Here is a 23,182-nt window from a genome sequence, read left to right on the forward strand (position 1 = left end):
TTGTATATATGTATATCCGGGCTAACAACAATATGCCTTAAGCCAAGACTTCTTAAAATTTTCTTCAACTGTTGAGCAACCACAAAATATTTTGATTGAGCTTATTCGAGCAACCAAACAAGTGGACCAGGATAGGGAGCATCCATTTCCAGGACCACGTAGGCACGTGAGAATGTGACAATAAAGGTAGGAGCAATCGGATTCGCTCCAAAGCTATTTACAATATAACAATAAAGTAAACGAAAAAACAATGCGGGCCGGGTTAATTTTCGTTGATTAATAAGTGTAGATTCCGAAAGTAATCTTTAGGTTAATTAAATATTTTCATTAGTAATACCAAATATTCGTTGTATCACGGTGAACGTCTCTTAACGTTCAATTATATTTTAAAAATGGGATATATTCATTACATTCCTTCAATATGCATGTTAACATCAAACTAATATTGCATTTTTGAATTATTTTAAAATGTTTGGCACGATTTTTTTACTTGAATAATAAAAATTTGATATGATTTTTATATTATCCCAGGCAGAAAGAGATTATTGAAGATTTTTGCTACTACGAATCCTAGACTGTTTTCAATTTGTACAAATTAACCCATTCCAATACTGGTAACAATAAAAAAAAAATCTGCTTGGATTTCCAATTCACCAGTCTCGCACTTCTAAAGGTTTTCGATTTGATGGCGGGGTTTGAGCAAGACTACCACCGCTGTTATGTTGTCCTGCGAATCTCGCTCTTTAGCAGCCTCTATAAGTAGTTTGGGAATGTCGTCCAGCTTCGTTGTGGGATCCGCCAGGGACTCGTAAACGGTTTCAATGACAAACGATTCGGGGACATGATCCCAAAGACCATCGGTGCCGAGGACAAGAAAGTCGTGAGCCTCATTTAACTGCACATCCACAAAGTCTGGCTCAGCGATCACTGCCTCTAAACTATAATCTCCAATAGAGCGCGCCACATTTAAGATACCATTTACCCGCCATTGCCCTTGGGCATGGAGCACTGTACCACCGGCTGTTTCTATTCTCTTGCGCTCATCTGGATTCTCTGGCTTGTGAGGTTTCACCAGCTGTAGTTGGGTTCTCTTGCCCACTAAAAGTGCTTTGGAATCACCCACCCAGGCAATATAAAGTTGATTTTTAGCGATCAATGCACAAACGCTGGTCGTGCCGCTCGTGATCTTCTTTTGTGAAAAACGCTCGTCCGCCAGCAAAAACGACGACTCAAAGGCGTTTCGATAAAAGTCTGGGGCGGAAGTAGAATGATCTGAAATCAATTTGAGCTGATCGGCAAGGAGCTGAGGAAGTTGGCTAGTGGCATAGCTAGCGGATAAAGAGCCCGAGTGTCCATCGAAGACACCAAAGAATCGAGTGTTTTTGTCCTGCAATTCATATATCTCTCCGAATCGTTCTAGGCAAACATTTCGATCTTCCATTTTCCGGGGCTTGTTCTTCACAGCGGCAGATGTGTGCAGGGGTTCCTTCTTCTGATGGCCTTTGCAGTCTCCAGGCTCATCAGAAAAATCCTTAAGGCGATCCACCTCCGAGTTGTCGGTGAGTTTCAGAAGAAATTTCTCCAACTCACTGGCCACGAACTTTTGCAGTTTGAGAAGATCGTACTGCGGCGGACCCTCCCCAGTCACCTCGCACTCTTTGGCGAAGCATAGATCCTGTTCAATCTGCTGCGTAGCTCGGTGGAGCAGTTTCAACCGGAATTGCTCCGGGCATCCTCGAGAGGCTAGCTGATTCCAAATGGCCGAGACCAACTCCGCATGACGTTCCTCGCTAGACACTTTGTATGTGTCACTGGTCGTACGGGTTACACAACTCCGGTTAGGCACCTCTTCGCTTACGGCTGCTGCCTTCTCCGCCGTAGTTGCAAGAAATCTCTTGAATTCCACCAGGTGCGCACATTCCGACGCGGGAATCGCATCCTTAGACATACTTTTTACGAGGTCGTGTGCCCCAGTTGTTGTTGCCACTGCTAATGACGTCGCACAATCATGTGTTAATTAACTTTAATTGTTGCTCAACGATGATTCACCCGCGCACTTCGCATATTATGTTTTTATGTTGTTATTGTTTGCGTTCTTTTTTTCTGCGGCCTGAACTGTACTGGTTCGATAACAGTGGGAGATTTCCCGTGAGTATCTAAATGCATCCAGATTGTTCACACCACCATCGCTATTTCTTACATTATTTATTTACGGATTTAATTGAAATATTTTCTATATTAAGCAAACATATTTATTATGTGCACAGGAGTCATATTAACCTTAACATTTTTAGTAACTTAAATATTACTAGTTGAAAATTTCAATTCTTATGCAAAGTGCTTCAATAGAAATGAGCAGGTAAAGGTGGAAACTATTTATATTTAGATAAAAACTATGGTCACCCTACTACCGGTGCCAGCTGACTGTTGCTTTTGTTTTTGTTGCAAAACCATTTTTGATTTTTGTGTTACTTTTAACAAAAAATGATCAAACACTTAAATAACATCTATAAGTTTTAAATATATATAATAATAATAAAATGTCCACGCCACTGGAACAGCAAACAGATGAACGGGAGGCGTTGCAGTCCATTTACGAGGGCGATACGAACTTTAAAGAAATAGACAGCGTCACATTTCAATACAAAGTAAGCCACATGGATAAAAAAACTACACGCAACTATTCTAATTTCATAATGAATAACTTAAAATTTAGTATGGTGAAGAGGACAACTACAAATCCTTCCTGGTGGAGCTGAAATGGGGTGAGAACTATCCAGATGAGGCCCCAACGATTAATATGAACACATTTTACAATAGGAATCTGTAAGTGGATTTGGATCTTCATGTAACTTGAAGTAGGAAATTTGTTTAGAGTTCTAAACGGAACATCCATATATCCATATCCATATATCAGTTCGTTTAACTAGCGTAGTATAGTTTGCATAATCCTTTTATGTGATTGTACTAAAAGTTGTAGTATTTTATAGCGGAAATTACATTTGTAAGTGAATCCTTTGTTCCATCCTCATGTTTCTTTTCAGACTGCCCGCTGTTAAGGACGAAATCCAAACGGCTCTGAGTACGGAAGCTACTCAATGGTTGGGGTGTGGCATGACCTACACCCTCTTTGAATGCCTGAAGGACAATCTGGAGCAACTGACTGCTGCCCAGCCCGAATCCGCTCCCACCATAGTAAGTGTGGATGATGGCGTGGGTGCTCTCAAGATCTCCGATCCCGATGCGGATGCCAAGAAAAAAGAGCCCAAAAAGGAGCATCTGACCAAGGCGCAAAAGCGCCGGCAATGGGAACGATCCGATCACAAAGGAGATCGGGAACGTGGCTGGGATTGGGTGGACCTTGTCAAGCATTTATCTCAGACGGGTGGAAAGAATGATGATGCCACTGCCACCGAAACAGCTGCATCCAACCCTCCAGCTTTGCATCCACTAAACAACTGAAGCCCTAGCCACTTAAGAAGACGAAAATAGCGAAACAGATGAAAATCGAAATAAAAAGTCAATACTATTATTAATATGATGATAATGGCAAATTACAGCCTGCTTGTCCATCTCAAAAACTTAATTATGTTGGCTAAAAAACTATTAAAGGTTATAACTTTTGATTTAATGATGTGTGTTTTGTTTTATCAATTGGCTGAATCTGTGGGATTCTTGGGTAAGCTATCATTAACAGAAAGAAAGTGATATGTTGATAAATCAAACAGTATAAAAAATTTTAAAATATAAAATTGCCTATTATATAAGAATTATACTTTTGAGTAGCACAGAAATAACTAGTTTAAGGATTGGCCTTCAAAGATTAGATACATTTAACCACAAAATGAAGCGAATTTCTTGTGAGAACTTTATTGACATTTTTAATAGCTGCACGCATTGGTAATAAAATCATAGTTTATACAAAAATAAAGATTAAATGAATTATAATACAGGGTTTTTGTTTTGCAAAGATCAACATTGATAGGGATAACTAGCGATGAAAACGTTATTTCCAGTTGTGACAAACGGGTCTATATGTACGTAGGCTTGGCCTAGTTGAACACGCCCTCGGCCCTAACATTTAGCGCATCGAACAGAGAGCCCATTGGCGTTGATGGAGCAAAGCTCTCAATGCTGTTAGTCAGCTTGTTCTTAATGTTTCGCAATCGCAGAGAGGCGTGGATAAAGGTAATCGAACCGGGGAACAGCACGGTGAATGCAGTCAGGAGCACGGCGCTTAGAAGATGTAGGAGAAGATATCCTCCGAGGAGGGCTCCAGCTAGGATGTACCACTTCTGTTGGGCATTTTGTTCGGCTTCATTAGCATTTCCTCTGGTCATACGACTGGCAATAAAGTTCTTCTTTGACTTGCCACTAAAGAATTGCCATATTACGCCAATTATCAAAGCCTGAACCAGCAGACCAGTAATAATCTTTGAAGGATTGAAGAATATCATCAAAACGTAGATTGTAAGGAAGAGCAAAAAGTAGTTGGTTTGATAGTACAAAAGATTTTTCGTCACTCGATTGCCCCACTTCTCTCTATCCTTGAGATTGGGCAGCTGGAATCGGGCCGATCCCAGGATGAAGTCATCGAGAGTACGAAGTGGCGGCAACTGAAGATTACCAGAGAGAGCGGCAGCAGCATCGCCCACGGAAGTAGAAGGTGCTGACATGGTTTTTGGATTTTTACGGATGTCTTTGTCGTTCTTGTTCCTGTTGGAATAACTTCTGGTAATTCGGTTGGCGAATGCTGCGTGCGATGTTGCGAACCTCCTCCACGTTGAATAGATTGGAAGTCAACTGCCGAATCCTCGGCCGCAACCTAGAGTTTCCCGATATCCCACTTTTCTCGGGAATCAGACGTGTTCTTTCGTCGGCGGTGAACCAATCAAAGTTTTCTTCTTGGTCGCTATTCTCCTCGGGACCTCGAAATTCCAGCGTAAATCGATGATTTTCAACTTTGACGTGAAAAAGTCGTGACAATCCGTGCTGACTAACAAGGAATGACTATTTCAATCTGAGATGGGAGCGTGATATATGCCGTGAGTGCCAAAAATAAGCATTATAATTTAGCGGATATTTTTAACTTACCTATCTATAACTTATTGCTGCTAATTCAAAATAAGAGATAATTCATATACAAAGCTTTAATAGATGTTTTATGTCACATTTATATGTCTTCGGAGTTCAAGTGCGTGAGTCGTGCTTAAGCTAAAATCAAAATGGAACATCACCATGAGAAATCGATAAATCCAATTGATGTCGTTGCCATGCAAGTAATTAAATTTATTACAAAGCTGATAGATAACGATATTTTAAATTCAGATTTAATTTATTTCTTTCAGTTGTACCAATTGAAATGGAAAATTAATTATGATATTTTTTAGCCCTTAATTATTGTTTAATAGAGAGAGACAAACGGAATGTTTTGACAAATCAAAGGTAGATTTATTTTGATTTGTCACTCAAAAACTGTGTTTTTAATTTTAAGTAATATTTTTACATCTATATTTTTCGTGATAAGATGTTCCATATTTAATTGAACGCTCTGGCTTAAAAATGATTATTGATAACTTCAATTTATTTCATTCGACCACATTCAGGTTAAATTCAAACTCTTTGTCAACTAACAAGACTCTGGCTCTATTTTGGTTAAATAGACGGAAGTATAAGTACAGCTAAACATAACAAAAAATTCTTAATTAAAAAGAAACTAAAAATGTGGAACTTGGAAATTATTCTGGAAAAGACTTTTACTTATGTGTGAATGTTTAAAGGAGGAACGGGTGGGTGGTGGTTTGTAGATTACAAGAGAATCAACTTAAAACATTGTTAAACAATTATTTATAATAATATTCATGATTAAATTAGGAATAGTTTCTCTGTTTATCCTCCGACTTGGACGTTGACTACGACTACATAAAACTTGGTTCAAGTTTTGGTAATGCGTTGCAGCTGGTAACACGATGATGCTATCATTTGGTAGGTGGTGCTTGGTTACGCTTCCAGATCATTTACGAACAGCACCTCGCGATTCTTCAGTCCCATGTCCTGGAGGCTCTTGTTCAGCGTCTCGTTGGCTCTGTCAGCACCCTCGGCGGCATCAACGTCCGCCTTCGAGTAGAGCACTCTTTTCGGAAAATTCGTTGTGATCTCGAACTCATCCGGTGAATCGGGATGGCAAAAGAGATAGTGATAAACATCCTAAAAAAAAAAAAATTTAAAAAGAAACCAATAAGGCGATGATGAGCAATTCGTAAACTCTCTGATGAGTAATCATAATCAGTTTTAGCTTACCAACACCGAATCCGTTTGGTTAAAGCGGCGCTCAAGGCGTGTTCCACTAGGCAGTTTAAAAACGACTGCAATGGCCCCGACTGCATCCACAGCCGGCTCCGATGGCACCTGCGTGGCCAGTTCGATCTTCTGCCGGGCTATTTCTTCCTTGCGCAGCTCCACATCGCGACGTGCTCGTTCTACGGCCTCCTCCGCCTGCCGCACTGCATCCCGTTCCCTTTGGCGCTGTCTCTCCTTTTCCTCGTCGGCAAGTAAACTTTGCTCGTACGCTTCGTCCTGCTGTCTCCTCAAAGTCTGTGTGAAATTACGCTCCAAGCGATCAGCACGAGCTTGACTTAGCCACACTTCATTGGCGGCCGTCACTGACTGAAGGCGACGCAGCAGCTCTTCAGGTGTGCAATCCCCCTCAAAGCGACCGACGATCATCATGCGGTTTGCACGAAGACTGATCATTACCATTAGTGGATAGCTGCGCACCGTGATCGACTGCATCACCCGGTAACCCTCCGGAGTGGCCACGTCGCAGCCCCACAACAGGGTGTGTGTGTTTATATAGTCAATGACTGATCTTGACGATAGTGTGTTGCGGCAGAAAGAGTCCACATCAGGGTTCTTGGCAGGATCCTTGTGCAGGTAGACGATAAGGAAACGTAGCTCCTGCTTGGCATCATTCAGGGCCTGGGCATAGGTACCTTGATAAAAGACGGGGTGCTCCGGATACCGCTCGTAGTACTCCCTAATAAACTTCATTACATCGCCCAGCGGATCTGTTACCAAGCGTGCTTCATTTCCACCGCCCAAGTTTACAAACGCACTAACGATGCTCGTCAGGGTGGAGTAGAAATATTGAAAAACGAAGTTGATCACATAGCCAAGGATCCCTGTAAAGCTGCGGGGTATAGGGCCACTCGGCACCCGGCTCACTGTTCTTCCCCCGGGCATGTTGGCTGAAAACACCTGCTGCAGGAATCTGTCGTTAATCACAGCGGGCGCTCGTACATCCGTGGAAGCAGCAAACATTGTGGGGCGACCCTCGCGGATGTTCAGCTGCTCCTGAAAAGCAACCTGTAAAGAAATATGCAGAAAACATTTTATAGAACTAGAAATCTAAATGTTAAGCCAAATTATGTTTTAATTTTAGACTTAGTTACCCTTAATAAGGCCATAAAATTTTTTATTTTTTTCCCACTAACGGTTCACTATTTGAGTTTGCACTGTATGCCATAGTGGCATCATACGTGTCTCTCTTTTTCGACCGTCACTGTTTGGGCACATAAACATATGCATACCTCGAGATCCCATTGGTGTCTGATAAGGACGTCGCGGCACACGTTCATGTCCTCGATGCCGGTGAGATCCTGGAACTGAAGCACCTTCTCCGTCTGTTCGTTGGTTAGTCCGTCCGCTTCCATTTTTCCAGCAATTGAAGGCCTCCGTTTCACAGTTGTTGTTGCCTTCTACGCAGTGTGTGCGTGTGTGTTTGTGTGGGTGCCAATAAGCCGTGGCTGTCTTTGTGGTGTTGTTGTAGGCTGGCCTTTGTCCAGTGGCTTAACCGTTGCAGCGGGGGATGGGGGATGAGTTGCGTGGTCACTAAATGCTTCTACTGGTCGCCAGGAATCATTTCAACGCACGCCAAACAGCCGCACTACAAGGTCTTTAACATTTCTTGGCAATTTATTTCTTTTTCGCAGGTGATTGCTTGCTCTTCTTCTTGCCCTTCTGCCAATGATCCGATGAATTTGGCTGTGAATGACAAGTGCGACCGCACTCGCCGAGGCGTTCACACTACGGCTGCCACAGCTACACCCAACGAACAACTTAACTTCAGTTTATTGCAAATTGGATTTAGATTAAACTAACTAACGTTTCATATTGTAAATAAATAAAATATAACAATAAAATTGGTATTATTGAAAGTTATGTCGGATGTTACAAAATGGTGTAGAAAACCGATTGTACGTTTCGATTTTATATGTTTCCTTTAATGTTTTGTAAAACCACTGAAAACGAATACCAAAATTGCTATTTGGTAATTCGTTAGTAACAAGCGACGGGCACACTTAGCAGCTTAATCTCCGCCAGCAAGAAGCACTCAAATTTGAATTTTGAAAACATCAACAGAAATAAAAAAATGTATGTGATTTCCACTTCCAAGAAGACCGTGCTCTCCGATTTCGCCGATCTGGAGACAAAGTCTGAGTATGTTCACCAAAGTTCCGAGCCGACGGATTTCCAATTCAATGGCCAGCGGCGGGTTTTCGTCGAGGTGGATAAAATGGCGGGCTTAGCGGTCATGCGAATCAAGGAGAAGGAAGGAAGGGGTAACAAAGAGGTTAGGATCCACATTTCATCCCAATTAATAATATGTCCACTAAACAGGACCCGAGATACAACGTGTCCGGAAACTGACCATCGACAATGCTTTCTGTGTGGCGTGTGCCAAGCAATCGTTGGAGGAGATTGCCGTGGGCCAGAGCGGTTGTGTCAAGCTGTATAACTTTCGGACAGCGCAGCTGATCCACCGGTTTCCGGCAGATCCGCAGAGGAGCACTGTTCTCTACATGGACTACAACAACACCGATGAGTATATAGCCGCCGTTCGCGATGGCGGGGATATTAGTATTCTAGGCACCAAGACCAAACAGAAGACTAACACTTTTACCATAGATGGCGAGTGAGTTAAACATTCTGAATCCTGTTCAATATTTCTGTTAGAGTTGCAATGTATATAATTTCAGCTCCACTCTTGTACGTTTTCATCCGAGCAAGCGTTTTCACCTGTCGATCGCCTCATACAAAGGCGCCGTGACCGTGTATGATGTGCAGGGCATGCGGAAGGTCTTTCACGCCAGCGAGGCGCACAGTGCTCCCTGCCGGGACATCAGCATGTGTGCATCCCAGCCTGCGCTGCTGGTCAGCGTGGGCTACGATTGCAAAATAAACATCTTCGACATCCGACGGAATAGGGCTCAGGCTTCCACTGATCGCTTGTCCTACTCCCATCCGCTTTCAACGGTGGCACTGAGTGAATGTGGGACTTACCTGTGTGCTGGAAACCTTAAAGGTGAATTGATAGCCTATGATATGAGAAACACAACTGCTCCGTTGGCTGTGAGGAATGCACACGAAGCGGCAGTGACCCGGGTGGCTTTTGTGCCTATACCAAGCGGAATAAATCAACAGAATGGCAGCTTTAATAGTTCAGGAAATGCAACTGAATTGGTAACCGAAGCACCTCGTGTAGAACGTTCTTCCAGTGATGAGCTGCGAAAATCAATTGCCGCTAGTTTGCTGAACACCCAGCAGCAACTAAACAGTATAGCCAGTCTCGGTTTTGGCGTGGCGGCTTCTGCAAGTGTTCGTAGGGATTCCTTCTGCGATTTTTTAGATGCCCAAGGTCCGAAGGCTGTGGATCGCATGTCTACTCGGTTGGGTTCTTCTTACAGGGACAGCTTTGACTGGGAGACCCTTAATCGAAAGCCGACTCACAATGAAACTGCCCAACGTCAGAGTTTTTGCCCTCCAGTGGGATCAGGTGTCAGCTCGGTGGACAGTTCCTGCAACAGTTCCACCACGGAGTCACTTCAACGTGAGTTACTGTTCAGGCTAAATTATTTTATTTCTCTAGTTTAGTATTGCTCTCATACAGAGGCATTAAGCGGCCCACTCAAGGATAAGAGCAACATCTCTGCCGAGGGAAAGCTCATGATAATTGCCGAGACCGATGAGCACAGCGAGGAACAGTTGGGTAATATTTCTGAAGCCAGTAGCACAGGTGCAGGGAGTGACAAGGAGAATCCCCCGCCAGTGGACGCCGAATTGAAACGTCGTTTGCGTTTGCTTTCGGCCAGTAGGAACAGTACGCCGCATCATGCAAATGTCACACCACTATCCTCAAACCCACAGTTGAAGCCTCAGCAGTTGCTGGCAAAATCATCAAGCGGACTATCTGCACAAATGGATGCAGACTTGCGCAGGGAATTTAGCGAGCTAAAGGAGTTTGTAGATCAACGCTGCGGACAGATGGAGCGGGAACTGGAATACATTGCCCAGTTCAATCAGCGACATTTAGCCACCAAGATGACAAACTACATGAATCAGCAGATGGAAAACACAAGAGAGATGCGCGACGCCCTGGCCTTACTCCTCCGAGGAGATAGCTTCATGCAAGAGTTTTCGCGCCTACAATATGAAAATGAAATGTTGAGAGCTAAGGTGAAGTTCTATCAGGAGCAGGAGCAAACCGAATCCTGTGGAGAATAAACTTTAGTACTTTAACATCTTTTTAATGTTTCAATTATTTATTTAAATATTCTTGGTATTGTATCTAATTAGTTGTTATTTTTGAATCCCAAGAAACATTATTGAAATACGCAAAGCGTCAAAGAAATTTAAGTTAATATATGAAGATAAATGTATAAGTGAAGAATTTTGCAGTTAAGTCTGAGATATAAGATCCTATATAGAAAATAATGTTAATGCATTTCTAATACGGCCTTTAAAAATCTTTTAATTTGTTTTCTACAAAACTTTATTATAATGTTATCAAATGTTTATAGCGATAGTTAATTTTTTTTTGTAATATATTATACTTTTATACACTTTTACTTTCTGTACTCCAGTTTCAAGTGATCATTTGCTGGCAGCACCATGGGCATGTCCACTGAAATGGTCGTATTGAAGTTCTCGTAGTCGACGAAGTAGCGTTCGTTCTGGTCATCATAAAATAAAATGTTAACAAACCGTTGGCCCCAGAAAATCTCTCTCGGAAGATAAGAAGTCTTGGTCTCCGTAATTTGGGCAGTAGCCGGCGATGTGCCAACGATGGACACATAGAGTTCGAATTGGGCTGCATTGAAGAGTTTCGCGTTGGTAAACTGGAAAAGTGGGCTCGTCTCATCAATATAATGACAGACTAAATCGGGCCAGAGAATAATTTGCTCCCCATTTCCCTCCAGTTTCAGTTCCAAATGAGTTTTTATAACCTCACCTTCGCGCGTGCTGACAGCGGAATAAATAAGGTGAGAAATCATAGTAATTGCAAGTCTTATCTAGATGCAAGTGTTATCTAACTTGTAGGTCAAGTTAACTTAGCTTTCGAAGTTAAATGTAATTATTAAAGAACTAGAACTCTTCTCATTTTTAGATATGCTAAGAGATCAGTGATTTCAAATGACTCACCGTTTGTCCACGATAATATAGACCCGTATTTTTGATTCAATGGACTGCTGCTCGCGGGGATCACACACACGGAAGAGTAAACATAGGCGCCCGTCACGATAACAGATCTGCGTGAGATAATTAAAAGAGGCACTCTCCTTAGAGACGGAGTCTACCTACCACCGCCTTATCGCTGAACTTCAACTTGGTCAGCTGCCTGGCAGGTCGGGCTGTCTTGGCATAGATTACACTCACCATACAGCCCTCAATTAGGGCTGCACTCATCATTTGCATTACGAACAGAAAGATGGTCTCCGGGCACTCCTCGCTGGCGTACTTTTCACCAAATCCAAGAGTCGTCTGTGTCTCTACTGAGTATATGAGCATAGCCACCCAGTTTGTTACCCCATAAATGCAGGGATCCTCGCCCTCGCCCATTCGTTTTCCACTCACAGGGTCAAAGATGAAGTCCCCGTGGGAATATGAAACCACATAGCACAGGGCGGCGAAGAGCAGCCAGCTGAGGAAGTAACTTCCCAGGAACAAAGTCAGCATATATTTCCACTCTAGTTCCATCTGTGTGATTTAAAAGAAACGGCCTTTATGTATTACCAAAGGAACACATGAACCCATCTTATTTATATCAATACTAAGTTAAAGATATAATCCCAATATTAGCAATGCAAGTTGATATATGAGCTGGTTAATAAGTTTAATTTATTATTGTTAATGAGTATTTCAGTGGGTCATGGATTGATTAATGGCATTAAAAACTAAATGCTAAATGTGACGCGGTCGCTCTGGTTAGGATTAGACCTCGTAAGATGAGGACTTAGGTGCGGTGGCTCATTGGCCAGTTCATCGAGCCGGCGTTGAATGCTGGGCGTTATGCTATACACATCCGATCGCAATGGATCGACTTTAGACGGTGTTGTGTTTTTGAGGCCGAACCAGGATCTTACCAGTGTAGTTACCAGATCCCTCATATAGCGCCAGGACTTCTCTGGGATTCGACGGAATACAACGTTCTCCTTGCCATTCTTTTCCATAACGCGATGCAGGCCTCGTCTCAATCCATCCGATGATGATGTTCCCGGTCCCGAACCCACATCTGGCGTAAGCTCTATTGTGCTGCCGGCCCAGTCGTGTGTATAAGGGAAACTAAAAAATTTTAAAATGATATTAGATACAAAATAGTATACCATTTCTCTAAGCAATGATCCGAAAGATATATGTCCATATGAAGTACAAAAGCTAACCAAAAGTATTACTCACTTTTGTTCGCTTCGTGTTTCCAGCTGATCCGCGGCAGTTTTGGACTTTCTGCGACGTACGAAACCTGGACTTTCCGGATAGTAATCCGTAGCATTCACCGTCTCCTTTTCGGAGGATCGAAGCAATGGCTTTTGCTCCAGCGGCTTGGGTTTCACTGGCATGGAAGTGGATCGGTGCATTGGCAGGGATTCCGTGGCAGCAGCTCCCAATGGAGATGCGTCCGCTTGCATGACCGAGATTCAGATATTGCTGCCTACGCAGATGCGAGATTACTGACGAGTGTGGCCTATAATTGTCGAGAATTTGGGGCAATTTCACTCGGTCGCGTAGATCTGCGTTTTAATTTTAATTGAATTAGGCTGCAGCCAAGACGATAGCGAAGATATAGTGAGAGAGCTCAACTTGATTGCCTGACCGCTTGACACTGACTAAGTCGAGGGTCCATGGAGACGTACTATCTGCCCCTTAAAGATGTGCATTTGGATTTATTTATTATCTCGTTCGTGAGACATATGACAGCCCGCTGAGATTACGGCCTCAAAATGTGCCCCATGATATAATGTGTAATTTAGCCGTTATCAGAGCATTTATTTGGCGAACGATCAAATATTGTCCTAAGGCTGGAAAATATTGTACACTGTATCCGCCAGGAAGGCAGTTCCAATCTTGATTGCGTCTGTTGGCAAAAAGCAATTATTGTTTGCTAAGATATCCGGTAAGGATTAAATTTGGCGCGGTAGTAATCGATCGAATCTATCGGTTTCGATCTTGCAGCCCTGGGCCTTTTTTTTTTAAATACTGTAATAAGCATCTGAATTTCAGAATGCCTTGCCTTAGATGTAAGAAGAAAAGCGCCGAGTTTATTGGGACGGCGACTAAGTAATTAAGTTTTTAATTTTAATTTACTTACTTGTACTTGAAAATGTTAGTTATGTTTGCAATTTAAAGTTTAGGCACGGGATACGTGAACGACCTACTGACCATCCCCATGCTGTTATCTTTATTAAATAGATTGTGATATAATGTCAAGAGCAGAGCCATGCGAATATATAATATTTCTGGCTTATTAACTGAATATATATTTTGGAAATATAAGTCATAACAATAAGATCTAGCAATAAATCGCTCTTAATATTACGCTTATTTTTTGCATTACGATATTCGATAGATAATAAAAGAATTGTCTACTTTTAGGCTGGTACATTTTGTGAGATCTACCACAAGCTGAAAATACCAAATACTTAAATATTTGAAATAAATATTATGAACAAAAAAAATTTTTAATTTCAAATATCTATTGAATTTGAAAGCTTTTTCCTAATTGAAATTATATGTGAACACCTCTTAAAGAAATTCATTATAAAACACATTTAAAAGCTTAGAAAGTTCAACGAGGTTATCAAACACAATTAGTCTCATATATTTATAGCCATAACCGCATTGAAACAAATTGATAATAGTTCTTATGCTACAGATTATTATGGGAAAACAATTTCTTATCAGCTTTAGCTTTATATTAAACACTAGTGCAGTCTAAGACTAATCAATAATTAATAGAACTCAAATTTAACGCCCACTTGAACATAAGCGATATCAGTGTCAGAATGAATTAAACATAATCAGCGCTTCATTAATAACAACAGCAATAGCGTTAATATTTTTCCATTTCTCATTGAGTTTTCCCCCAGATGTAATGACTCGCATACAAGCAATTGTCTGATTATTTTGAGGAAATATAGTATCAGTTTTTAGTTCTCTCACTGAAACGACAAATAAGCAAACTCAAGTGAGACAAACACAGATTTAAGAGCTCTGATAATGCGAATTTAAAGCCAAATAGGAAGAAGAAAAGAACTGGAAATACCCTTACCTAATTATCAATTTCGTTTCAGAAAATACTTTGATCGCTTTAAGAAGATTAAGAGAAAAAACCTTTAAAATAAAAAGTTTCTATTGGAATGTGCAAAAGGTTGCAGTAATTTGCCTTATTCCACTTTCAGTTCCATTTAGTTCCTTCTATAATTGAAGACCAAGTAAGAATTCCCAGTGATAGGGCATGGGCAGAGGGATGAGCTAAGGCAGCCGCTCAGCTGCGGAATCGGATTCAGTTTGCCGGCATCGGCCCTACTAATTAGTCCGAGTAAAACGGTTGCGGAATATTAATAATAATTCCTCCTCACAATCATATTTCGGAGACATTAAAGGCTTTTTAAAAGCAACTTAGTATAAACAATTATTAATTAAATCTGCCATCGCAACATGGTTTATGAAACATCGTACGGAACGGGGCTTAAGCCTGTATCCCCCGATTTAAGTCGAGGAAAGTGGGAAAAACCATCGGACTATATATTCGCCTGCTTTGGATTAGCTTTAAAGCTCGATGTCTTTGTGGCCTCATTTTGGATGTTCTTCGATATGGGCAGTAAGTAATTGATAAAGCGAAATCTCAATATTATATATATATAATTGTTTTTTTTTGCGCGTTGCGTTGCCAATGATTAAATAAATATAGCATCTCAAATGACATATCACCCTATGACTCATTCATTGTATACCACCTATATGATCATTTTTCTGATTAACAATATATTTGGTTTAACAAACACAAAAATGATTTCCAATTTTATTACTTTAGTTCTTGGCATACTGCCTTACTTTGTGTATATGGTGATCTATTTGGTCCCAATCATGGTCATTCACTCCTTCATGGGGCAGTTTTCCAGCAGTGGATTCATATCCGCCTTTCGTCTGGCTCCTTTCTTTAAAGGTAAGTAATCTTAACCAAGGGAGTCTTGATCTGTTATATGACAATTTGAATTCTAGGAATGGGGTATGTGAGCTTGTTTCTGACCATTTCCATGCTCATTTACTACAGCATTTTTGCTGCTGTTCCGCTTCTCTTCATGGTGAACTCTTTTCGTCCAACTTTGCCTTGGAGTTGTGAAGGATTAGAGTCGTGGCACAAAAGTGAACAACTTACTGTAAGAACGTGTTAGTAAAGTATTTGTGAATAATACTAATTTTGCGTACTTCAAGATTTGCAACGTGTCAGTAAGTCTTGAATTCGATAACGATAGTTATCTTTATGGAAAACTACATCATGTGCCCTCTGTGCTCTACTTTCAGTAAGTTGCAGATCTCATCTATGTGTTAGACAATAACCAATGAATTTTTAAAAATTATTTGTGGCTCTAATTGCAGAAACCATTTTGACAGTTTAAGAGAATTTAAATATCCAGATAGAATAGCGGACTATGAGCTATCCTGCCACTTTGTCGGCCTCTTCGTTCTAGTTTGGGCCATGATTGCAGTTATATTCTATAAGTTTTCAGAGACCGCGAAATTTGGAAAATTCCTACGATATATGGTTATGGGAACAGTGGTTCTTCTGTTGGTGTGCTTTGTCCGCTTCTCGTTTCTCCCAGGAGCCTTGAAAGGCCTAAGCAGATATATGGCTCCCAACTTTCAAGATATGGCAATGGGAATCAGCTCAACATTCATCATAGTTCTACATGCATTTGGGGCTGGCTGGGGCAGTGTGATAGCCCTGTCCAGCTTCAATGGGTTCAGGACCAACATAATGTCGTACAGTTGGATCATCTCCTTCGGTCAGATCTTCATTTACATCATGTTTGGCATGGTTTCCTTTATGATTGAACACCACTACCACGGTAATTTCAATACTTCATTTTTGATAGCTCTTAAACCAATGTAGTTATGATTGTAGAGCTTACTGAAGTTTCGCCTGAAGCAAAAGTTTTGAGCCATTGGCTCTTGTTTTTGTCCAGTGCTTCTGCTTTGTCCTCCATGGGTTGGGCAAACCTCTGGACATTCATGTACTATACTATGCTGCTAATGGCGGCCCTTATTGTAATGGTAAGTAATAGATATATGTAAGTGTAACTTGGCCAGCCTGGAGTTTAAGCACTCTTGCTGTTGTGTCCATGTTAAATTTACGATAAAGTGAATTGTATTAAGCCAATGATGGAACCAAATCACCTTTATAATGTTTCAGTTTATTAACTTTCTTACTTTTTATTTATTATTTATTTATTCATTCTAGTCGACACAAATCTTCACTGTCCTGCAAAGTTTGTTTGATGAGTTTGAAGAACTTAGAGAAAGAAAAATGGAAGTAACCTTTGGCCTTATTGGGGGCCTGGCAGTCTGTTCTTTTTTCTTTTGCACAAATGTAAGAAGCTATCGAATATCTATATTACTGCCACAATATGAACCATTTTTTTTGTTATGGTTTTTAGCATGGAGTGGTTTTCTTTACTGCCTTGGGTCATGATGCCATTTTCTCTCATAGTGTGCTGCATTTACTGCTTCTTTTGGTGGTTTTGTGGGTTTACGGGCGACAACGTTTCCAGCGGGATATTGAGTTCATGCTGGGGCAGCCGTTTGCCTCCTGGAAGGTTTTCATACTCCGCTTCATAGCTCCGTTTATCTTGGTGATATGTCTGGTTTGTTATTAATTGATATTTTTAATTGTATTTAAAAAACTTGAATGTCTATTTCATACTAGTTGACAGGATTAGGTATTTCCATGATGGATCACTTTTTCTCCTCAGCAGTGATCACCATTATATCTATTGTACTGGTAGCGTTACCCATTCTAGCAATACCTGGCTACGGATTTTACTACCTCTACCAAAGCACCGGAACCTTTTGCGAGCGGTTTAGACGCACCTGCCGACCCACCGATTGGTATCCGGTTGAGATCGAGCACCGCCAGCAGTACGAGGAAGCTGTAGGCAGCACCGAGATGACCCAACAGCTATTCGAGGTTACCGAAGAGGTCAACTAATGGTCAAGAAGATTTCTAATGCTCAAATATTATTAATAAATAAGATTCTTGAATACATTGTGGAAATTTATTTGGGACTACCGGAACATTATTACTATTTTAGATTTAAGTTTCAAACATTACAGAGGCTTCAAAGTGCTTTTTCTAGACCCGTTAAGGTATCGAAAGTAGATATCATCCTTGAATCCTGACTACATGTTGAGTATGATCTGGAAATGATTCTTCAGAATCAAAGAATCTTACCATGAACCTTCCAAAACATACAAACATATCATCAAGAGAAAGTCTCAGTCCATAGCAGTAGTATCACATTAAGGGAATAGCGAGCTGTTAAAAAAGATAATTTATAGGGGATGAAAAGAAGAGAGTGATCCTAGATATATATTGACTTCTTGTTAACAAATGATGTCATCTGAGTTAGTTTACTTCCTTTTCATTTCATGTAATTGATGTATTAAACTTTTATGAATTTATTAAACGACAAAACTAATCTAACTATGAACATCTCTTATGGCGGTCGGATGAGCCAAACAAAAAAAAAAAAACAAAAAGCCAAACAGCGGGTCATCAACGGAATCGGATACAGTTCGACGACAGCTGTTCCAAAAATACATGATAGGCTACTTAACCATAGATGGCGCTAATAAAACAATGATATGGTAACCGGCACGGGTTACAAAGTTTTTATTATACGTTTATTATTATTAGGTTTTTGAAAATTTCTCTACATTAAAGAGTACTACTTGAGGTGGCAGTTTATTTTAAATTTAAAGAGTACTTTGCGACTGGTTTTTAAATTTAAATTTACATGCTTCGCTAATATTAGTTTTTGTAATGAAAATATTCCCCCTGATCTGCATCTGCATCTGTGGTTTAGTACAGCAATTTTGCTATTCCGCTTTTCTTTTTGACCCACTTTGCCTTGGAGTCGTATAATGGCTATTATTCTTCACGTACCTTCCGTTCTATTCCTTAAGTAGGAGGCTACCGCCATTGGCGGTTTCCACTAAACTGGATGTTTCGGCCAAGCCGTCAAGTAAGCTTCAAGTAATTTCTCTGAAACGCAATGCTCCCATCACTGTATACTCCTGAGTCATAAGACTAGTGATGAGTTATGGGAATCCAGTTTTTGGGCTGTTCTGTTTTTGATTAGATTAAAATAGCATTAAGGTCATTTCGAAATATATATTTGGAAATGTGGGCCAAAGTCGTTTTTAAAATTGTTTTAAAATATATTTTCAAATATATATGAACACCTCTTTAAGAAACGCTTTATAAGACACATTTGATAGCCAAGAAAGTTCAACCAGGTTATCGAATATAATTAGTCTTACATTTTGTATAGCCATAACAGCGTTTAAACTACCTGAATATAGTATTCCTAATGGTACTGAATAGTATGATAATTATAAGTACGTAATCAGCGCTTCATTGAGAGCCACAGAAAGAGCGTAAATATTTGTCAATTGCTCATTGAGTTTTCCCCGAGATTTTTCATTGAGCTTTCTCCCAGATTCTCGCCAACAAACAGTTGCCTGATTATTTTGGGGTAATATAGTATCAGTTTCCAGTTCTCTCACTAAAACGACAAATAGGAAAACTCAAGTGAGACAAACACAGATTAAAAGCTCTCCGAATTAAAAGCCAAATAGCAAAAAGAAAAGAACTGAAAATACCCTTACATAATTGTTATTGCCGTTTCAGAAAATATTTTTGGTATCTTAAAAAAAAAATAAAGGTAAAACTCTATGAAAATGAAAAATTTCTAGTGGACTGTGGAAAAGGTTTTGGATTTATAAACACTTTAAAATATTTCACTTTTAGAACCATATATTTTCTTCTATAATTGAAGACCAAGTACGAATTCCCTGTGATAGGGCATGAACATCTGGCCCAGAGAGATGAGCTAAGGCAGCCGCTCAGCTGCGGATCGGATTTAGTTTGCCGGAATTGTCTCTACTAATTACTTCGAGTTAAGCGGTTGCGGAATATTAATAATTCATCTATTCTACTATTTCGGAGACATAAAAGTAAAAGTAAAATTAACTAATATTGCCATCGCAACATGTCTAATGAAACATCGTACGGAACGGGTCTTAAGCCTGTATCTCCCGATTTAAATCGAGGAAAGTGGGAAAAACCCACGGACTACGTATTTGCCTGTTTGGGATTAGCTTTAAAGCTCGATGTTTTTATGGCCTCCTATTGGATGTTCTTTGATATGGGCAGTAAGTAATTGATAAAGCAAAATCCCTATATTTATAGATATTTTTTTTTTTGGGGCGTTGCGTTGCCCACGATTATACGTACTAACCTGACTATTACCCCATGACTCATTTATTGTTTAGTTCGTAGATAAGATTGACTTTGATTAGGTTGCCAAACAAGTCTTGCGCTATAAAATTGGTTGCAGTAATGCAATTCAAGTCAAATATGCGCTGTTTTGGTCGATGACGCGTTCCCAACGAGATGCCAACTTCATAATGCCCCTCTCATAGAAGCTCGCTTCCCTATTGGTAAAAAACTCGGAGCGTGGCGCATCTTCGACCATATCTATACCAGAACGAAAACGTTGATACCATCGTTGTGCGGTGGAAATGGAAACTGTATCGGGTCCACAAACTGCTTAAATTTTATTGGCGCCTTGAGATGCATTTTTGCCTTAATCGTAGTAGTACTGTAAAATATGCCGTATTTTCTCTTTATTTTGCTCCATGATTGCGACGTTATAACTCACGAACGACTTAAAAGAAAAGACAATCAATCAAAATGAAATGAGCTTTCCAAAAAGGTATAGTATTACCTAATGCGACGAATAAAACAAGAACTACGCGCTTTCAGCGCCAACTAGCGAAAATACCGCGAGACTTTTTTGACAACCTAATATTTGACATGCAATGATATTTGGCTTAAAAAACATAAAAGAGTTTCCACTTTTATTGCTTTAGTTCTTGGCATACTGCCATACTTTGTGTACATGGTGATCTATTTGGTTCCAATCATGGTCATTCACTCTTTCATGGGACAATTTTCCAGCAGTGGATTTATCTCGGCATTTCGGCTGGCTCCTTTCTTTAAAGGTAAGTGGTCTTAACCAAGGGAGTCATGATCTGTTATATGACAATTTGAATTCTAGGAATGGGGTATGTCAGCTTGTTTCTGACCATCTCCATGCTCATTTACTACAGCATTTTTGCTGCTGTTCCGCTTCTCTTCATGGTGAACTCTTTTCGTCCAACTTTGCCTTGGAGTTGTGAGGGGCTAGCATCCTGGCATAGTAATGAATCTGAGAAATTCACTGTAAGATAATGGTGTGATAATTTAATGATAAAATTATAAATAACATTTATTTTGTGTACTTTTAGACCTGCAACGTTTCAATAACTCTGGATGATGTGGATTTTGTTAACGACACAGATTTGTACATAAAAGCACATCATGTACCTTCCGTGCTATACTTTCAGTAAGAATGCAGAAACAGTCAAATCAAAGATTTCTTAACTGCTTTTTAATCTAATCACTATTTTTGACTGTATTTTCAGAAATCATTTTGACAGTTTAAGAAAAGATCGATTTCAAGAAAGAATAGCGGAGTATGAGTTATCCTGGCATTTTGTCGGCCTCTTCGTTCTAGTTTGGGCCATGATTGCGGCTATATTTTATAAGTTTTCAGAGACAGCAAAGTTTGGAAAGTTTATACGATATATGGTTGTTGGAACGCTGACCCTTCTGCTGGTGTGCTTTGTCCGCTTCTCGTTTCTCTCAGGAGCCTTGAAAGGTCTAAGCAGATATATGGCTCCCAACTTTGAAGATATGGCAATGGGAGTCGGCTCAACATTCATCATAGTTCTACATGCATTTGGGGCTGGCTGGGGCAGTGTCATAGCCCTGTCCAGCTTCAATGGGTTCAGGACCAACATAATGTCGTACAGTTGGATCATCTCCTTCGGCCAGATCTTCATTTACATTATGTTTAACATGGTTTCCTTTATGATTGAACACCACTACAACGGTAATTACAATACTTCATTTTTGATAGCCTTTAAAAATTGCAGTTCTTGATTGCAGAGCTTGCCGAAGCTTCGCCCGATGCAGCAGTTCTGAGTCATTGGCTGTTGTTTTTGTCCAGTGCCAGTGCCTTGTCCACAATGGGATGGGCAAACCTCTGGACTTTTCTGTACTATACTATGTTACTAATGGGGGCTCTTATTGTAATGGTAAGTATTATTGTTATTATATATTTATATAATAAAAAAAAGGAACGAATCTCACTTTGCTAAGCCGAAGCTTGATTATTTTCTGCAGGTTATGACTGAACTGAATATTGTTTTAGTTCATTGAAAAGTATTTAATGCTCAATTTTGTAAATATTCTTATATGTTTTTCATTCTAGTCGACACAAATCTTTACGGTCCTGCAAAGTTTATTCGACGAGTTTGAAACACTTAGAGAGCGAAAAATGGAAGTAACCTTTGGCCTTATTGGAGGCCTGGCAGTCTGTTCCTTCTTCTTCTGCACGAATGTAAGTAGTTATCGAATATCTGGAGTAAGGCGATGATATAAACCTTTTGATCTTTAATTTTATTCAGCATGGAATTGTTTTCCTTTCTGCCTTGGGGGTTGATGCCATTTTCACACACAATGTGCTCCACTTACTCCTCCTTTTGGTGGTTTTGTGGGTTTACGGGCGGCAACGTTTCCAGCGGGATATTGAGTTCATGCTGGGGCTGCCGTTTGCCTCCTGGAAGGTTTTCATACTCCGCTTCATAGCTCCGATTATTTTAGTGATCTGCCTGGTTTGTTACTAGTTTTACATATTTTATTGTATTTTAAAAGCCTAACCATGCATTTTCTTCTAGATGACAGGAATATCTATGTCTTTAGCGGAACACTCTTTCTCCTCAATATTTGTACTATTATTATCCATTTTTTTGGTGTTTTTACCGATTCTGGCGATACCTGGCTATGGATTTTACTGCCTTTACCAGAGCAGCGGAACCTTTGGCGAGCGGTTCAGGCGGATCTGTCGACCCACTGATTGGTATCCGGTTGAGATGGAGCACCGCCAGCAGTACGAGGAAGCTGTAGGCAACACCGAAATGATCCACCAGCTATTCTAGGTTACTGAAGAGGTCAACTAATTTGCAAGAAAATGTCCCACATAAGTATATGACAAACTTAAATACATTGTAAAAATAAACTACTTAATTTATAATTTATTATTTTTGAATACACTGCAACATATTTAAGGAAAGAAAAATATATTCCATAGTCTAAAAAGCTTTAACAGTCAGGGAGTTCTACCAGATTTTATGACTTAATGATGGATGAATGGTAATGACATTTCATAATCTTTGAACCTGTTTTATTGAATTTAAAACTTACTTTTCCCAATGTCATTTATATTTATAAAAGCAAACAAAACAAAGTGTGCTAGTTAAGCAAGGAGTGTGTTTAAGAACCGATTCTAGTGGTTGAAGTTTTCTTACTTAGAGATATCATAAACTAATATCTTCCTAGAATCTCCAATTAAAAGTGAATACGATACAGAAATGGCCCTATAGAAATATCCTATAAGTTAACATAGGCATAGGCATTCAAGGCATAGAATACATATCTCACTGGGCCTGAGCGAAC

At 40.1% G+C, this 23,182-nt stretch overlaps 8 protein-coding genes across 8 annotated transcripts; 4 read left to right on the plus strand and 4 right to left on the minus strand.

Moving 5' to 3' along the window:
• Positions 1-343: 343 nt before the first annotated feature.
• Positions 344-2,099, minus strand: LOC108105688 (protein phosphatase 1F). The gene has a single exon (XM_017212397.2). It carries the CDS (start codon positions 1,946-1,948, stop codon positions 668-670), a length of 1,281 nt encoding a protein of 426 aa, XP_017067886.1. The 5' UTR covers positions 1,949-2,099; the 3' UTR covers positions 344-667.
• Positions 2,100-2,433: 334 nt separating this feature from the next.
• LOC108105707 (RWD domain-containing protein 4) lies at positions 2,434-3,631 on the plus strand. The gene is made up of 3 exons (XM_017212418.2): positions 2,434-2,648; positions 2,717-2,826; positions 3,045-3,631. Exons 1-3 carry the CDS (start codon positions 2,541-2,543, stop codon positions 3,460-3,462), a joined length of 636 nt encoding a protein of 211 aa, XP_017067907.1. The 5' UTR covers positions 2,434-2,540; the 3' UTR covers positions 3,463-3,631.
• A 216-nt stretch (positions 3,632-3,847) lies between these two features.
• Positions 3,848-4,865, minus strand: LOC108105708 (PRA1 family protein 3). The gene is made up of 2 exons (XM_017212419.2): positions 4,774-4,865; positions 3,848-4,715 (listed from the first exon to the last, which is right to left on the minus strand). The coding sequence occupies exon 2, from the start codon at positions 4,674-4,676 to the stop codon at positions 4,053-4,055; it is 624 nt and encodes a 207-aa protein (XP_017067908.2). The 5' UTR covers positions 4,677-4,715; positions 4,774-4,865; the 3' UTR covers positions 3,848-4,052.
• A 701-nt stretch (positions 4,866-5,566) lies between these two features.
• Positions 5,567-8,037, minus strand: LOC108105691 (FAS-associated factor 2). The gene is made up of 3 exons (XM_041818205.1): positions 7,590-8,037; positions 6,301-7,365; positions 5,567-6,207 (listed from the first exon to the last, which is right to left on the minus strand). Exons 1-3 carry the CDS (start codon positions 7,710-7,712, stop codon positions 6,001-6,003), a joined length of 1,395 nt encoding a protein of 464 aa, XP_041674139.1. The 5' UTR covers positions 7,713-8,037; the 3' UTR covers positions 5,567-6,000.
• Positions 8,038-8,177: 140 nt separating this feature from the next.
• On the plus strand, positions 8,178-10,907 carry LOC108105690. Its single transcript, XM_017212400.2, has 4 exons — positions 8,178-8,621; positions 8,680-8,974; positions 9,039-9,889; positions 9,950-10,907. The coding sequence occupies exons 1-4, from the start codon at positions 8,432-8,434 to the stop codon at positions 10,561-10,563; spliced, it is 1,950 nt and encodes a 649-aa protein (XP_017067889.2). The 5' UTR covers positions 8,178-8,431; the 3' UTR covers positions 10,564-10,907.
• LOC108105692 (ATP-sensitive inward rectifier potassium channel 12) lies at positions 10,814-13,229 on the minus strand. The gene is made up of 5 exons (XM_017212402.2): positions 12,736-13,229; positions 12,423-12,621; positions 11,641-12,036; positions 11,482-11,588; positions 10,814-11,301 (listed from the first exon to the last, which is right to left on the minus strand). Exons 1-5 carry the CDS (start codon positions 12,963-12,965, stop codon positions 10,905-10,907), a joined length of 1,329 nt encoding a protein of 442 aa, XP_017067891.1. The 5' UTR covers positions 12,966-13,229; the 3' UTR covers positions 10,814-10,904.
• Positions 13,230-14,829: 1,600 nt separating this feature from the next.
• LOC108105644 (sodium- and chloride-dependent glycine transporter 1-like) lies at positions 14,830-17,600 on the plus strand. The gene is made up of 9 exons (XM_017212332.1): positions 14,830-15,157; positions 15,371-15,502; positions 15,559-15,716; positions 15,772-15,860; positions 15,937-16,406; positions 16,463-16,611; positions 16,799-16,927; positions 16,995-17,201; positions 17,264-17,600. Exons 1-9 carry the CDS (start codon positions 14,995-14,997, stop codon positions 17,543-17,545), a joined length of 1,779 nt encoding a protein of 592 aa, XP_017067821.1. The 5' UTR covers positions 14,830-14,994; the 3' UTR covers positions 17,546-17,600.
• Positions 17,601-19,507: 1,907 nt separating this feature from the next.
• On the plus strand, positions 19,508-22,753 carry LOC121529982 (sodium- and chloride-dependent glycine transporter 1-like). Its single transcript, XM_041818198.1, has 9 exons — positions 19,508-19,773; positions 20,494-20,625; positions 20,682-20,845; positions 20,911-21,008; positions 21,088-21,557; positions 21,614-21,762; positions 21,939-22,067; positions 22,135-22,341; positions 22,405-22,753. Exons 1-9 carry the CDS (start codon positions 19,611-19,613, stop codon positions 22,663-22,665), a joined length of 1,773 nt encoding a protein of 590 aa, XP_041674132.1. The 5' UTR covers positions 19,508-19,610; the 3' UTR covers positions 22,666-22,753.
• The last annotated feature ends 429 nt before the right edge of the window (positions 22,754-23,182 follow it).

Source organism: Drosophila eugracilis, unplaced genomic scaffold (genome assembly GCF_018153835.1).
Source record: "Drosophila eugracilis isolate 14026-0451.02 unplaced genomic scaffold, ASM1815383v1 contig_1197, whole genome shotgun sequence".
Taxonomy (NCBI): Eukaryota; Metazoa; Arthropoda; class Insecta; order Diptera; family Drosophilidae; genus Drosophila; species Drosophila eugracilis.

What these genes read in the sequence shown, in the direction of transcription:
- LOC121529982 (XM_041818198.1), top strand. Translation starts at nt 19,611, where the DNA reads ATGTCTAATGAAACATCGTACGGAACGGGTCTTAAGCCTGTATCTCCC. An exon ending in GATGTTCTTTGATATGGGCA is followed by an intron (nt 19,774 to 20,493) that starts GTAAGTAATTGA and finishes TTATTGCTTTAG; the next exon opens with TTCTTGGCATACTGCCATAC. An exon ending in CCTTCCGTGCTATACTTTCA is followed by an intron (nt 21,009 to 21,087) that starts GTAAGAATGCAG and finishes CTGTATTTTCAG; the next exon opens with AAATCATTTTGACAGTTTAA.
- LOC108105707 (XM_017212418.2), top strand. Translation starts at nt 2,541, where the DNA reads ATGTCCACGCCACTGGAACAGCAAACAGATGAACGGGAGGCGTTGCAG. An exon ending in GCGTCACATTTCAATACAAA is followed by an intron (nt 2,649 to 2,716) that starts GTAAGCCACATG and finishes CTTAAAATTTAG; the next exon opens with TATGGTGAAGAGGACAACTA. An exon ending in ACATTTTACAATAGGAATCT is followed by an intron (nt 2,827 to 3,044) that starts GTAAGTGGATTT and finishes GTTTCTTTTCAG; the next exon opens with ACTGCCCGCTGTTAAGGACG.
- LOC108105692 (XM_017212402.2), bottom strand. Translation starts at nt 12,965, where the DNA reads ATGCAAGCGGACGCATCTCCATTGGGAGCTGCTGCCACGGAATCCCTG. An exon ending in GGGATCTGGTAACTACACTG is followed by an intron (nt 12,037 to 12,422) that starts GTAAGATCCTGG and finishes TAAATCACACAG; the next exon opens with ATGGAACTAGAGTGGAAATA. An exon ending in TATATTATCGTGGACAAACG is followed by an intron (nt 11,302 to 11,481) that starts GTGAGTCATTTG and finishes TTCCGCTGTCAG; the next exon opens with CACGCGCGAAGGTGAGGTTA.
- LOC108105688 (XM_017212397.2), bottom strand. Translation starts at nt 1,948, where the DNA reads ATGTCTAAGGATGCGATTCCCGCGTCGGAATGTGCGCACCTGGTGGAA.
- LOC108105691 (XM_041818205.1), bottom strand. Translation starts at nt 7,712, where the DNA reads ATGGAAGCGGACGGACTAACCAACGAACAGACGGAGAAGGTGCTTCAG. An exon ending in GACACCAATGGGATCTCGAG is followed by an intron (nt 7,366 to 7,589) that starts GTATGCATATGT and finishes ATTTCTTTACAG; the next exon opens with GTTGCTTTTCAGGAGCAGCT. An exon ending in ACCAAACGGATTCGGTGTTG is followed by an intron (nt 6,208 to 6,300) that starts GTAAGCTAAAAC and finishes TTTTTTTTTTAG; the next exon opens with GATGTTTATCACTATCTCTT.
- LOC108105690 (XM_017212400.2), top strand. Translation starts at nt 8,432, where the DNA reads ATGTATGTGATTTCCACTTCCAAGAAGACCGTGCTCTCCGATTTCGCC. An exon ending in CAAGGAGAAGGAAGGAAGGG is followed by an intron (nt 8,622 to 8,679) that starts GTAACAAAGAGG and finishes TCCACTAAACAG; the next exon opens with GACCCGAGATACAACGTGTC. An exon ending in CACCACGGAGTCACTTCAAC is followed by an intron (nt 9,890 to 9,949) that starts GTGAGTTACTGT and finishes GCTCTCATACAG; the next exon opens with AGGCATTAAGCGGCCCACTC.
- LOC108105708 (XM_017212419.2), bottom strand. Translation starts at nt 4,676, where the DNA reads ATGTCAGCACCTTCTACTTCCGTGGGCGATGCTGCTGCCGCTCTCTCT.
- LOC108105644 (XM_017212332.1), top strand. Translation starts at nt 14,995, where the DNA reads ATGGTTTATGAAACATCGTACGGAACGGGGCTTAAGCCTGTATCCCCC. An exon ending in CCCTCTGTGCTCTACTTTCA is followed by an intron (nt 15,861 to 15,936) that starts GTAAGTTGCAGA and finishes CTCTAATTGCAG; the next exon opens with AAACCATTTTGACAGTTTAA. An exon ending in GATTGAACACCACTACCACG is followed by an intron (nt 16,407 to 16,462) that starts GTAATTTCAATA and finishes TTATGATTGTAG; the next exon opens with AGCTTACTGAAGTTTCGCCT.